The following is a 16,437-nucleotide window of genomic DNA, read 5'->3' on the forward strand; positions in this document are numbered from 1 at the left end:
TCAGATTATAATTGTCATCTTCTGTTTGTCACCTAGTAATTCACACACACACACACATACACATACACCCCCCCCAAAAAAAAAAAAGTTGTTGTTTTTTTTTTTTGTTTTTTTTTAATTTTCAACCATTAAGAACAAAGTTTTTAAGATATTTTCATAGAGGCATTATAGTGTTTGTTTTTTTAAAATGATTTTGTTGTTGTTGTTTTATTTTTAAATAATAATCCAAATAGATAAATAAATTCCCTAGGAAACTGAACATCATTTTCAAGTAGACATATGAGAAAATGGTTTGTTTAAACATTTTCTTAATAATTGGATGAGTTTTATATTTTTGAGAAATCCCTTTTCATATACATTTCAGTAATCATGCTATTGTAATAAGTAAGTGAGCTAAAAAAATAAATCTTTGTTTTTCCTAAAGGGGAAGGAGCAGTTGATCCCAATGACCCTAACAAGGAAAATACACTAAATCAGCTCTTGAAGACTGAAATTTCACTTTCACTGACTAGCAAGTATGATTTAAAAGGAGAAGATATAGATCTCAAAGGTCTCATGATAACGTAAGTATTTTGTATTTGCAATATTTATAATTTCTCTTATAACAAGTGAATTTCAAATTACGAAACTCATGACTAAATTTCAAGGGAAAAAACAAACATTTCATAAATCTGAGAGTTTAAAAATACATTGTCTTCATACATCCATTGCTTAGTCAAACATAGAATCCTATAAGACTAACAATTTAACAAAGTTTTTTTTTTTTTTTTTTTTTTTATCTTTAATATTTCTCATAACTTTACCTGTTTCCTATAAGGAGTAGGATTGATTGCTTTGGCCCATGAGAATCATTTCATGATCACAAGAAAATCCATCTCTGGAAATAAGATTGGTGAGGAAGTTGTTTGAACATAAATTTAATCTTCTATGTTAATTGATATTGTTGACAGTCAGATTATATGATGTCATCATCATCTTTACACCAATGCAGCTTAAATTGTTTGTACTTTTCTATTTAGATAATCTTGTGGAATACATTTAACTTGAAATATTCAAGTTGAGAAACAGTTCCCCATCCAATAGTGCTTCTATATACATATTAAATACTACTTTAGATCTCTAAATCTTTAATTATATAGTTGTCAGATAAATTATAGTTATGTCTTGCCATTCATCTGCTTCAGATTGGAATCATCCTAGTCAATTCAATAATGTGTATTTTTAAGTTAAATTGTTCTTATTATTTCTAATATGAACAAGACACCTTCATTTAATTTTTTACAAAGTTATTTTGGTTCACTAGATAGATATATGTCATGGGTTTAAACTTCACAAAGAGCCCAGAAAACTTCTTTCAGATACATTTTTTACAGTACTCCATGAGTGATGTGAGAGTAGGATGACAAATTAAAATTAAAAACTCCTGTCTCAGGGTGTTTAGGTGTTTGTATCTTAAGTGGTGAGGGAAGGCCTAACTTTTATTTGGTATTTCATAATTTCAGAGTCCTAGTTTATGAGACCCCATTCCTACTATTAATTGAGTAACAGAATTGAGTAGCAAAGTGAGTATGGGACATAAGATCTCCCACTGTATATGTGCTTAAGTTCATTCTAAAGGCAAAATTCGTCCTTTATAGAGTCTCCATGAGACTGTGATCCTAAACTCATTTAATGAGAGCTGTTGTTTTCCAAAGAAATCATGATCTCAAAAGAACAATATTCACAATGGTCACAGTAACATGAATGAAAACAATACTAAAATAATAAAGAATAATATCTCGTATTCATATAATACTTTAAGGTTTACAAAACATTTTATAAATTTTATCTCATTTTACCTTCACTTCAACCCTAAGAAGTAGGGACTATTATTATCCCCATTTTACAGATGAGGAAACTCAGGTAAAGAGAGGTTAAAGTTATGAGGGTCATCATCAGCTTGGATTTGAAGTTGAGTTTTCCTGCCTCCATATCTAAGACTTTATCTACTGTGTTACCTAGATGGCTGGACAAGTAAGCCATTAATTGTGTCTTGGTCTTAGAGAAAAGATGGTAACACTTATTTTCTTTCTCTTGGTAGAGAAGGCAGGAAATTACAGGAGCTAAGTTGCTGATATACATATATACATACATACATAAACATGTGTGCATGCATACTATCAGATGGGAACTGTCAATCAGTTTTGCTGATCTGTTTTCCATGGTTACCAGGGAAGGTACAATGGAGAGAAGATGCATATCAGCAAATACTTTTTAAAAAGACATTAATGAAAGGACAAATACTTCCCTAGTAGATCTCTGCTGTGCTTGAGCAGTATTTATTTATTTTAACACTGTAACATTAAGGCTGTGATGGTTTTATACTTCTAATTATGAGATTGTTCAACTTAGTTGTCAGAGTTTGGTGTGATTGTCATTAGATTACTCTAATGGATCAGTCATCTTACTGATGTGGATGTTGCCCTGCCTGGATAATTCTTGTCCCTTTCCTTCCACAAGTCCTACAAAGGGGCTCCATTCTCAGTGATGTCCTTCATCTCTTTCTCTTGATAACACAAGGATATCCCCACTATTATCTCTCACTCTTGTCACATCTTCCTTTTCAGTCATGTTTCTTTGATGATATCTTTTTCTTTCATTGTCCCAGAGTCAAATATTTTTTTTCTGATGTGTCTGACTTGTGACATAATAGCACAGGAAAATTCCCTCAACTGGTAATTGTCCTGGGCCAGGACATGCTCTGTAATTTTACTATCTTAAAGAGAGTATACATAAGCAGGAATATATAAGAGATAAGAATCCAGTCCACTTCTCCCTGACTCCACGTCTGTCCATTATACCACATTGCATCCCATCTCCAAGTTATGGGGCTCATTTTTAATTCTTCAGAGACAATGGTGTATTTCATAATTTAGCAGCCACTAAAACTCCTGTAGCAAATAATGAAAATTATTTTCAAATTATTGTTGTTCAGTCATGTCCAGTTCCCATGTGGATTCCTCTTGGCAAAGATACTAAAGTGACTTGTGATTTTCTTCTCTAGCTCGTTTACAGATGAGAAATCTGAAGCAAACAGGGTTAATTGATTTACCCCGGGGTCACATGGCTATTAAGTGTCTGAGATTATTGAACTCCCTCTTAAAGTCTGGTCTTTAAACAATTGAATATATTACTCATCACTGTATTGCTAGACCAGCCCAATCACTTAATACTAAACTTAGATAAATTGAGATTTATTTAAAATACATTCTACTAACGGTCTTTACTTCTTCATAAGCTATTTACCTCCCTCCTCCCAATGTGTTCTCTCCCAAGACCTTGTTTAAAAATACTTCTCTAATCTAGCAGAAATTCCATCATCCTCTCTGTCCTGATCTCAAATCACTTCCTCTCTTCCCACCGCCAGCAATACAACATCCAGGCTGTTGAGCAGTTTAGGTCTGTCCCCCTGCAAAACAGCTGCTCCAAACCTTGTGAGAGCAATTCTCATATGGATGAATGAAAAGAACAAAAGGAGTTTGTGGTTGTGAGTCATTCTTGGTTGTCTGAATGTTCCCAGTAAATCATCCTGTCTTAAGCATTTTTCCCTTGTCCCACTCACAGAACAGATTTATGCAATCTACTCAACTAACACATTTCCATGGGTTTTTTTAGGGGGTGGAGGAGTGCTCAGCTTGGGCAGAGCACATTAATATAAAGCTAGCCAGGCGAAAGCAGTGGCTGAGGGCCTATCTTCATATCTCCATAACTGTGATATCTAGGCTTCTAACTACATCCAAACATTCCCATAGTGACCTTCATTCAACAAATACTGATTGAACACTTACTATGCACAAGGCACTGCTGCTTTCTGCCTTCTTGGAACATGGAGTTCTATAAAAGAGTCAAGTAAAAATGGCAGACATTTATTGTGAACCTATTGTTTGCAAAGTGCTTAAAAAAAATACTTGATGGCTCAAATAAATAGTAGTATATGAGTCAAGTGAAGGAGTTTTTCTAGCAAGGGGAGTGTGGTCAGCAATGTGTAAAAAAAAAGGAGAGAGATCAAGAAATTAAGGAGAATGAGGACTGGGGAAAGCCACATTATACATGGAAATTAGAAGGTTTTTTGTGGCATTCCCAAGAGCAGTTGCAATAGAGTGAATATTGGAAATGAATCTCAAAGGAATGAGAGGTGGAGAAATAAAAGTACTGAAATCATTTAATTGTATTATCATAGAATCCATATGTCCCCTTCTTTTTTGTACACATGTCTAAAGCACCCCATCTATATTATTAGCTCTCATCAGGGCAAGAATGGCACTATCTTTGTACCTACTATAGTGTCATATAAAAAGTTAGCACTCAAAAATCATTTGATAAAAGGTCAGGCCAGACTTAGCCCCAAAGAAGAAATATGAAAATATACTTCCCTTCATACTTTCCCCCCACTTAATTGTATTTTATTTTTTCCGATTACCTGTAAAAATAATTTTCAACAATCTGTAAGAATTCTGTAAGAAATTTTCATTTCTGTAAGATTTTGAGTATGAGCTTTTGCTTCTTCCATATTTCTCCTGTCCTTTCCCCAAGACAATTAACAATCTGTTATAGATTATACATGTACAGTCATATTAAACATATTTTCACATTATAGTCAAATTGTGAAAGAACAACCAAAAGAAAAGGGGGGAAGCCCAAGAAAGAAAAAACAAAAAAAGTGAAAATAGTATGTTTTAATCTGCATTCAAACTTCGTAGTTCTTTCTCTGAATATGGATAGCATTTTCATTGAGTCTATTGGAATTGTTCTTGAAGCATTGTATTGCTGAGAAGAGCTAAGTGTATCATAGTTGATCATCACATGATCTTGCTGTTATTTGGTACAGCGTTCTCCCGGATCGGCTTACTTCACTCAGCGTGAGTTCATGTAAATCTTTCCAGGTTTTTTCTGAAATCTGCCTGCTCATCATATCTTATAGCATAATAGTACACTGTTACATTCTTACACCCCAATTTGTTCATCTATTCTGCAGTTGATGGGCATCCCCTCAATTTCCAGTTCTCTGCCACTCCAAAGAGAACTGTTATAAACATTCTACTATATGTTCTTCCCTCAAATCTTTACTGGGATAAGGGACACAGAGTGAAGAACATGGCATATGTTTGTCTGATTCAAGTTTATTAGCAAAAAGACTGATTTTCTAGGACCAACATAGCTGACTCATTATCAGCTGGATGGCCAGCTGGTAATTAATTCTTTGGACACTTGTAACTTCTAAAACAAAAACAAAAAATATTAATTGATTCTGTGTGTCCCCTTTTCACTCCTGTACTGATGGTGGAAGAGTGTAATTTAAAAAAAAAAACAAAACAAACCTCTTAAACTGATTGCTGGTGCTTTAAATATAACATCCTTGTCAATTGAGGGGGGGAAAATTGATATAGGGACCAAATTGTTATAAGTCTTGCTGTTCTCACTATAAATGAAACCAAAAGAAATTGCACCTAAATGGAAAGACAGCTTACAAGTTTTCCTTTAAGTGTTAACTCTTGGGCTGGCAAGAGTTAGTCCTTATATATGCAAGAAAATATAATTTCATGGGAAACTTTTGACTATCTCTCATTATACTAATCATATTGAACATATGCCAAAGAAGACCGTTAAAATATTGTATCTTAGATACCAGCACTCCTTGTAGAAGTTAAGATAGAAGAATTCTATAAAGATACCGATAAGATCCTTCAAATCAAATAAGCATTTACTTTAAGACTTCAGTACACTAATGGATTTAGGCAAGGATAGTGCAACAACAACAACAACAACAACAACAACAACAACAAATGGAAAATTTAGCTCCAGATAAGAAACCAAAAAAGGTGTATAGCTTATAAAAACTTCAAATCTCTATTATCTTGAATACTAAGAGAGTTAAAAGATCCTAAAAAATGGGCATCAAAAATATCATTAAAAGTGAAATTGATTAAATTTGAATATGCAGGAAACAAGTTGCTACTGATATGGGAATTATTTCTGAATCAACTGTCTCCATATAGACCAACTACCAAACAGCACCTGCAATCATTGCTCCAAAAAATTTAAGTTGTAGGTCACTCGAAAGTCATTTTCTGTTAATGAATAGACTGCCACATGTTGCCAGTAAGGAAATTCATGTGACAAGTAGAAAGGAAAGAGTTCACTTTCCTCCTCTTTGCATAATGAAAGGTTATGGGGTAGCAGCCACATAACTTAGAAGATGGAGGACTGGGCCTGGAATCAGGAAGATTTTTTTTTTTTTAATTAGATTTTTCAAATTCAGTCTTGCTAGCTGTGTGATCCTGGGCATATCACTTAACTCTAATTGCCTCAGTTTTTTCATCTGTAAAATAAGCTGGAGAAGGAAGTGGCTAACCATTCTAGCATCATTGCCAAGAAAATCTCAAATGGTATTACAAGCAGCTGAGCAGCAACAACAAATGTGGTGCATGTGGACCATTGATTATACAATTATTCTCAGTTAGCTATTGGTTAGTTATAAAAGAGAAGAAGGAATGTATTGAGAAATGATGGTAAATTCTGGAGACCAATTTGGAACTATGCCCAAAGAGCTATAAAACTGTAACGTGCTCTCCTGGCAGTTACAATTACTAGTCTGTCCTAGACCCACCAGAGTACCTTTGACCACTGTCCTTTGCAGTGTGAGCTCTACCCGGCTCGCCTCCTCTGAGGCCTTCTAAGGTCTCTGGCCACAATCTCTTGAATCTATAGCTTAGTAACCGGTAGCGCACTCAAGAACAACCACGTGTAATCTTAAAAGCCTTTATTATACCTACTCACATAATGCCTTAACTGATGCCCTGACTTGTTGGTTCCCTAGTGAACACCTGGTCAGAAGACCCATGTGTTCACTACCAAAACCCTTACCTCTTTCGGCTACCCATCTTGGCTTGGCCACCCAGGCTGGTGAGCCAGGGTGAACAGCAGGAGGTTAAAGAGGGCGGTTGCTGCCTGCAGTGGGCTTACATAGGGCCTGTGAGGTCACACACACAGCCAATCAGCGAGAGAGTCACCCATTACGAAACTATCTCAATATGGCCAGGATCCCGCCCAAGGGCAGTCCTAATACTTCTGGGCCTCAATCTCCCGATGCACTGTGTCCGCCCATTTAAAGGGCCCTTACAATTCCCTTTCTCTTGTTTTGCGGGAACCGCACATCTCATCAAGCTAAACTTTTAGCACCAGCTATAGTTCACTTGATCCATGAGATGACCGAGTGTTATGCCCAAGGAGGTACAAAGCAGCAAATCAGTAAACAGAAGTATGACAATGAGAACCAGGCTCAACAGTGGCCCAAGTGTTCAACCCATTCATCAAAGTCATACTCGAGATAATAAGCCAAAGAGGTTGGATGCCAATGAGGTAGGATGTCAACACTGAGGTGGGAAGTCAACAAGGTAAAACATCACAATTCTAGTTAACAAATATCAGTAGGTAGGTTGTCACAATTCTAGTTACATTTATCACAGTTCTAGACCAATTCTAGTTTCTTACAATTTTCTGTTGCACTTTTCACACTCCTAGAACAATTCTAGCTTATCACAATTCTCAATTGCACTTGTCACAATCCTAGAGCAATTCTAGTTTCTCACAATTCTCTATTACACTTTTCACAATTCTAGAGCAATTCTAGCTTATCACAATTCTCAATTGCACTTTTCACAATTCTAGAACAATTCTAGCTTATCACAATTCTCTATTGCACTTTTCACAATCCTAGAGCAATTCTAGTTTATCACAATTCTCAATTGCACTTGTCACAATCCTAGAACAATTCTAGTTTATCACAATTCTCAATTGCACTTTTCACAATTCTAGAACAATTCTAGCTTATCACAATTCTCAATTGCACTTGTCACAATCCTAGAACAATTCTAGTTTATCACAATTCTCTATTGCACTTTTCACAATTCTAGAACAATTCTAGATTCACAGGTGCACATAAGCAAAGTCATGTCCAGTAACATTGTCTCAATAACAATGGCAGGTGGGTGTGTTGGTTTTTCACCCACTAATTTAAAAGCATAGTCCTTCAATAGAAAGCATAGGGCAAAGCCTCTTCCCAGGCCACCATATGGCAAGTGGCCACGGGAGAAGCAAGCAGGCCCATTGTCCATTTACAGTCTTTATATTGCGTATCACCCAAAACAGTCCATCTCAGCTGCAACACTGGAACCGTGTCTGCTGTCTCTGGTGTCACGGTCAGGAGGGGCATCGCTGCCATCGTCTGAAGGGCTGCGGACATCTGGCTGGTCTCTCTGGACTGTTGTCTGGTCCTTCTCTTGGATCCCCAGGTTACAAATGTCTCTGGTGGGGATGAACTCTACTGCTGGATCTGCACCTAGGAAGGAATGTCCCCGGGGCCCAACTTGGGCCTTTCCAAATGCCATCCAGGCCTTTCCACATCACAGTGGAAACAAAGTTGTTGTCAAAAAGATCAAAAGTCAGACAAAAGTCAGTCTGTCACTTAGCTGCACTTTCTGTGTATGCCCGAAGTGCATTGCTAAGGTAAAAGGCAAAGAATTTAAAAATGTAAAACCAAAATAGATTAAAAATATAAAACCAAAATAACTTTAAAATGTAAAATCAAAAATGTTTAAAAATGTAAAATCAAAATTTAAAAATTGTAAGCAATCACATATCCCAAAATTCCCTTCTCTTGTTTAGAAGAGAAGATCTTGGGGATAGTCTGTGCAGTAATGACTTTACTAGAACACTCGGCTATATCCCTGAATTCTTTTGCCTAAAAATCAAAGTTTGAGTTTCTGATACTGAATTGTACTTCAGGAGTGTGAATCAATAAATCTGATATTTTCCTCCTGGGTCAAAGATCACACACTGTCTATTTATTCTAGTGATTAAAACAGCAATTTTCCAACCCATTCTAAACATAAACACTGTTTTATAAGTACCCGTAGGGGGTTGGGAAATCAAGCTCACCTGTGGAAGTGGAAAATCCACGAGGTAAGAAAAGAGGAGTTCCAACTCTCCAAAGACGATCCTAGCAGTTTTACAAGTATAAAACTCCACTCTCTCTAACTGCAAGGTCTTGTCCCTGTAAGGTTTCTTAGAAATTAACTGAATTGTATTTTCAAAACTTTTCTGATTATACTCAATACCCCACAATTCCTTTTTGCCTTGGGGCATAAAGCCTTCTCCTGTCCTTTGAAATGAAGACACAGGAGTTTTAAATGGATTAATGGGCAGTGCTGATGATATTATCGCCCTTCCTTTTCCTCCTCCCCCTTCTCCCTTGGCCCAAGAAGGTGAGGCAGAGGGAAGAAGAATTGGAAAATTCCCCAAAGGCTGATTTAAAATCAAACCTGAGCTTTGCACATAAAAAGAACTAAACTTCTTCTCAATGAAAGAGTAATCAATAAATTCCTTAAAACAACAATGCACAAGGTAAACCAACAAAACGCTAAGAAGAATTTCTACAACTGAAGTCCATGTGATTCGTTTATTTCCTTCCTTAGTTTCTGCCACTGGTTTGAACTCTTCCTGTTCTCTCTGTAGTAACCTAGCTTTTTCTTCTTTCTCTATCTCCATCTGTAGTTTAACCTGCAATTCCAGCAACTCTTGCTGTGGCATTTTATACTCTCTACTGTCATACATACGCACTAGCTCTAGGTTGCTCCCTCTCCGAGCTCTATTTACTGGGTGTGGGGATAGCCTTTGTGGAGCTTGATTACAAGCTTCCTGCTGTTCTTCAGTGGTGATCTTTGTTAAAAGATCTTCCATCTGGCTCTTTAACCTCTTGATATTAGCATTATGTTCAGCTGTGTCCTTGAGCCTGATCCCAGATTTACCTGGGTCCATATTGCTTCTCTGTCTTCCCTCTTAAGTGGCGTTTCTACCGGATCTTTCAGAATCTTAATTCTGAATATTAAATATTTTCAAAACCTGATAATTCCTGATGCGTCCACCACGTTGGGCGCCATTTGTAACGTGCTCTCCTGGCAGTTACAATTACTAGTCTGTCCTAGACCCACCAGAGTACCTTTGACCACTGTCCTTTGCAGTGTGAGCTCTACCCGGCTCGCCTCCTCTGAGGCCTTCTAAGGTCTCTGGCCACAATCTCTTGAATCTATAGCTTAGTAACCGGTAGCGCACTCAAGAACAACCACGTGTAATCTTAAAAGCCTTTATTATACCTACTCACATAATGCCTTAACTGATGCCCTGACTTGTTGGTTCCCTAGTGAACACCTGGTCAGAAGACCCATGTGTTCACTACCAAAACCCTTACCTCTTTCGGCTACCCATCTTGGCTTGGCCACCCAGGCTGGTGAGCCAGGGTGAACAGCAGGAGGTTAAAGAGGGCGGTTGCTGCCTGCAGTGGGCTTACATAGGGCCTGTGAGGTCACACACACAGCCAATCAGCGAGAGAGTCACCCATTACGAAACTATCTCAATATGGCCAGGATCCCGCCCAAGGGCAGTCCTAATACTTCTGGGCCTCAATCTCCCGATGCACTGTGTCCGCCCATTTAAAGGGCCCATCACTTAACTCTAATTGCCTCAGTTTTTTCATCTGTAAAATAAGCTGGAGAAGGAAGTGGCTAACCATTCTAGCATCATTGCCAAGAAAATCTCAAATGGTATTACAAGCAGCTGAGCAGCAACAACAAATGTGGTGCATGTGGACCATTGATTATACAATTATTCTCAGTTAGCTATTGGTTAGTTATAAAAGAGAAGAAGGAATGTATTGAGAAATGATGGTAAATTCTGGAGACCAATTTGGAACTATGCCCAAAGAGCTATAAAACTGTACATATTCTTTGACTCAGCAGTGCCATTACTGGGTCTGTATCCCAAGGAAACCATAAAAGAGGGAAAAGGACCCATATGTACAAAATATGCGTAGTAGCTCTTTTTGTGGTGACAAAGATTTGGAAAATCATTAGATGCCCATCAATTGGGAAATGTCTATATAAATCTAATGTAATATTGTTCTATTAAAAAATAATGAACAGGCTGATTTCAGAAAAGCCTGGAAAAATTTATATAAACTGATTTTGACTGAAGCAAGCAGCAACAGCAGGATTGTGCAATGATCAACTACAAAAGATTTGGTTCTTCTCAGCAGTTTAGTGATCCAAGTTAATCCCAATAAACTTTGGATGCAAAATGCCATCAATATCCAGAGAGCCAACCAGAGACTGAATGTAGATTAATACATACAATTTTCACCTTTTTTCCTTCTGTTTTTTTCTTATGGTTTTTCCCTTTTATTCTGATTTTTCTCCCCCAACATGATTCATATGGAAATAGGTATTAAAAAAATAATGTAATGTACATAACATAAAAAAAATTGTTTTACATGCAACTGGGAAAAATAATATTTTTAAAAGGGGATGTCACAAAGAGTTGGATACAAACTGAAATTTAAAAAATTTTTAAAAGTAATGAAGGTGTTATGAGTGGAACAAACAATATAAAGTGGGTCATTGGGAAGGTATGTGATTAAAAAAGGAAATGGTTCAGTCTTATAGCAGGATTAGGGGTAGAGAAATAGCCAAGGGACAACCTATATGTTCCTTTGACATCCAAAGCAATGTTAAAGTCTCTGGAAGAGGCCTTTAGCACAATGGGTGAGCCACCATAGAGGATTTATTAGGGGAATAAAATAGACCAGAATGGTGCAGGATAAAAAGATATAGATGGGTTATAAAAACAGTGGTAAAATGGATAATTTGCTAGACTTGGAGCCTAGATCTGAATTCAAATCCTCAAATCTCTTTAAAAAAACTATTAATGTCAGGTCTTTTTCTGGCCATGACTACCATCATCCTTAAGATCTCTATACCATTTGCCTACAATGATGATATTATGGATTTGAGTAATCTGACTATAGAAGTTTAAGAAATGTTTGTTACATTGGAACTGCCTTTCTTTTTTTCTTTTAACTGGAAAAAAAATCATAATCTGAAACTATTCCTTAACTTTAAGGTACAAACTGGATAGGGAAGAAGCATCCTAAATGGCTGTCCAAAAAGCAGCTTCCAGAGATATACCGGCAGTCTCCCACATGGTTGTAATTAGATTGCTAGCTACATTTGTCTTTTAGTGGATTATATATTAAACATTCCCAGACATTTTCCCAGTCTCTTCTGTATTTCAGGATCTTGGAATCAGATGAAGTTATTCTTTTCTGGGGGGAAAAAAAGCACTAAAATTTTCATCTTTCTTGGTACTAAGACTTGATTTACAATCTGATTTTTTTTAATTTTATTTTTTATTATAGCTTTTTATATACAAAACATATGCATGGGTAATTTTTCAATATTGACCCTTGTAAAATCTTCTGTTCCAACTTTTCCCCTCCTTCCCACCACTCCCTCCCCTAGATGGCAATTATTACAATACATGTTAAATATGTTAAAGTACATGTTAAATACAATATATGTATACATATTTATACAATTGTCTTGTTGCACAGGAGAAATTGGATTTATAAAAAAGATTAAAAATAACCTGAGAAGAAAAAAAAACAAAAATGCAAGCAAACATTAACAGAAAGAGTGGAAATGCTATATTGTGGTCCATACTCATTTCCCAGTGTTCTTTCTCTGGGTGTAGCTGGTTCTGTTCATTATAGATCAATTGGAACTGACAATTTGATTTAAAAAAATCTAATTTGATCTCATATGATTTCTCACAGTTCTCAGAAATAAAAATAGTTGATTTCCTTATATGTTGAGTCTCTGATATATGTAATTACCTATGTTCTTCTAAGTATGATAAACCTTTATGATAAATGGACATTCTATTTTAAAATTTAAATAATTTAAAAATTAAATATAAAATCTAATTTTTATTTATTTATTTATTTATTTAGTTTTTATACATATTGGGCACTCCTGCTATCATTTGTAAAGAAATTCATCATATAATGATAAAATTGCATGTGTGACTATGAATACATTTGAAGAATTAAAACAACAGGGAGAAACTATGAAAGCATAGACATAAGATTAAATCCATTAAGGAATCAAAAGGAAACTTATATTTAGGAAATTTTTTTCATAGTCAGAGAGTCTATTTTCAATAATTATGTTCCCATTTAGTTTAAAGTGAGCCTTGTACATGGAATGTACTGATCATAATCAGTACTTTCTTGTCCTTTATGTAACAGTTCTTCATTTCTTTGACCACTGCATCTAATCCCTGAGTAAGTAGGGATTGCCTGCTGATAATATGCAGAATGCATCTGGCAGGCCTACCAGATAATTTCACCGGATCCTGGGAAGGACTGCTAGAGGAAGTCTCCTGGCTCTTTCTTGACCAATTTATTTTTCTTTTTTTCTCTTGCTTATATTGAAAGGGGTGGTTGTTAACATTTATTGCTTGAAATTTTGAATCCCGAATCCTTTCTTTCTCTTCTGTCCTTTCCCTTCCTTTTACAATGAAGAGCAAGTAATATGATATCAGTTATACAACACGTGAAGTCATGAAAAACCTATTTCTAGGTCAGCCATGTTGGGATAGGGGAAAGGAAGAAAAAATAAAATGAAAAAAGTATACTTTTCTGAATTCATCAGTTCTCTCTCTGGAGATACAGAACATTTCTCATCATGGGTCCTTTGGAGTTATCTTGATCTAAATAGCTTAGTCTTTCACAGTGGATCTTCATTATAGTAATCCTGTTATTGTGTACAGTGTTCTCCAGGTTCTGCTGACTTCACTTTGCATCAGTAAATATAAGTCTTCCTAGGTTTTTCTGGAAACATCCTGCTCATCATTTCTTATACAATAATATTCATCATAATCATATATCACAAATTGTTCATCCATTGTGCAGTTGTTGGCATCCACTTAATTTCAAATTCTTCGTCACCACAAAAAGAACTGTTATAAATATTTTTATCCATGTAGGTCCTTTTCCCTTTTTTTTGATCTCTTTGGAATATAGACCTAACAGTGAGTCAAAGAGTATATACAGTCTTATAACCCTTCAGGCATAGTTTCAAACTGTTCTTCAGAAAAGTTGGATTATTTCACAGTGCATTAATGTCCCTTTTTTTCCACATTCCACATTAAGATTTTGTCGGGGGCAGCTAGATGGAATTGTTTGTAGCAGTAGATAGAGCAGCAGCCCTGAAGTCAGAAGGACCAGATTCAAATCCGGTTTCAGACACTTAACATTTCCTAGCTGTGTGATGCTGGGCAAGTCACTTAACTCCAATTGCCTCAACAACAATAACAAAAGATTACACTGAAAGTTCTCTACATTAGTAAAATCACAGATTTTGGAGAAAAATATGAAGTAACAAACTATAAAGTATCAGTTGTGCTGCCCGCTGATAGCTCTCTCTGTTTACTTAGCACAACCCTTTGAAAAGTTGATCTATAGTGATCTCAAGAGAAGGCCGGGGCACAACAACAAAAGGGATATGGTGTGATTAACCATAGGGTAGGAAGACAGGCCATAATCTCCATTCCTTGCAATAGCTAATCATAATAAGGTTCATCTGTAGGATAACCACACCTACTTTCTACCACTATAGCCTAATTTTCCCTACTTGATCCTTACCCACTATCCCCTATTTTCCCACTTTTGTACTCTAGATTGACCTAGAACTATAGTTATCTATCTGTGATACAGAAACCCACCTCAACAGATAGGTAGGTGTCATTGGGAAATTTCTGTCTGCCCCTCTCCCAAACCAGTGTACTTATCCTTGCTAAGCATGAATTTAAAAAAAAAAAAAAATGTTTTTAAGAAATTTCTCTGCCTGGACAGATTGATCAAATTAATTGTTAATTCATCAAATCCACTAATAATTAATGACTGACAATTATTAGTTATAAGTATGCCCAATTCAGGGCATACCTTGGGATTTAAAAAAAATTAACTGGGTATATTTTATTGTATTGTTCTTAACAAAAATATTAATTTTAGTAAGAAAAAAGTTTTTGTACCATTTATAAGATTAAAAATATGTTTAAGTACTATTTTTATGTCATCCTTTTTAAATTTCTCGGTGCTTTTTATATTGAACGCTATATTTATATAGCAGTACATAATATAATTTATAAATTAACTTATGCTATATATAAAATTTTATTTGTATATACATATATATATAACATATACTAAATGAATGCTAAAAAAATTTTTTTTACTAGTAGGGTTGTGTGAACAAAAGTTTTTGAAACAATTTCTCTAGACCCCTTAGCAAATCTTTGGTAACTTTAATTTGAATACTGACTAGAGTTAGGAAGCCAGTCATACATCAATACATTGCCTCTAATTTTCTTTTCTTAAAAGCTGAAAAAATATTGGCACATAATGGATATTAAATGAATGATTATTGATTTGACTTGGTTACAAACTCCCAAGGTCTTGCTTAGCTTGAAGGCACATGGGTTTTTTGTCTGGTCTTACCCCTGATACCACCTATATCTCTCACTGAAGCTTCCATGCTACGAACAATTCCAATACCTGCTCAGCCTGCATTGGCCTACAAGTCTGAATCCTAAATCTGTAATTTTTCCCATTACAAAGAGCCTAGAAATACAAACACACACACACAGCATTAGGTGGTACGGTTAAAGTGCTGGGTCTGGAGTCAAGAAGACTCATCTTCCTGAGTTCAAAACTGGCCTCAGACACTTATGAGCTGTATGATCCTTGCCAAGTCACTTAATTCTGTTTTACAGATGAAAAAACTGAGTTAAATGAGCTGGAGAAAGAAAAGGCAAACCACTTTAGTAGCTTTGCAAAGAAAATCCCAGATGGGATTACAGAGTCACACAACTGAAACAACTGAGTAACATATCTACATTATATAACTATATAACTATATATATATATAACTATATATAAAACTATATATATATAACTATATATATATATATATAGTTATATATACATATATATAAATGGACATGCAATGTGGATACAATGCAAAAATATACAAATACATGAACTACCTGCCATCTAGGGGAGGTGGTGAGGGGAAGAAGGAGATAATTTGGAGCAGAAGGCTTTGCAAGGGTCAATGTTGAAAAATAACCCATGCAAATGTTTTGTAAATAAAAAGCTTTAATAAAATAAAACAAAAGAAAAATATACAAATGCATGTGCTTGTATGTGTAAACATACACATACATAAATGTGTATATATTTACTCAGGATCACCTGACACTTTGGTCATCTGTCCATTAAGGTTTTTTTTTTCCAATTCTGAATCCTGTCAACTGAAGGATGGTATACCCTGTGGATAAACAGACACATACATACTCAATCATATGTGTGTGTGTCTAGGTATGTGTTTTATGCCTATAGTTGATCCTATCTCCTTTTAGGAGATAGCTTTTTAAATATCATTTTAAAAAACTCAGTGTTCCTCATATTTCTGTACAGTAAATAAACTTATTTCTTATGCCCAT

General features: G+C 35.6%; 1 protein-coding gene across 2 annotated transcripts in view; it reads left to right on the plus strand.

The window, feature by feature from the left end:
* The window catches only part of IQGAP2 (IQ motif containing GTPase activating protein 2), a 323,406-nt gene that overhangs the window by 294,168 nt on the left and 12,801 nt on the right, over positions 1 to 16,437 (plus strand). For both annotated transcript variants that reach the window (XM_074282311.1, XM_074282312.1), the window contains one exon: positions 425 to 563. In XM_074282311.1, coding sequence (XP_074138412.1) covers positions 425 to 563 — 139 coding nt within the window. The remainder of the gene's footprint in view (positions 1 to 424; positions 564 to 16,437) is intronic.

This window comes from Sminthopsis crassicaudata, chromosome 1 (assembly GCF_048593235.1).
Source record: "Sminthopsis crassicaudata isolate SCR6 chromosome 1, ASM4859323v1, whole genome shotgun sequence".
Lineage (NCBI taxonomy): Eukaryota > Metazoa > Chordata > Mammalia > Dasyuromorphia > Dasyuridae > Sminthopsis > Sminthopsis crassicaudata.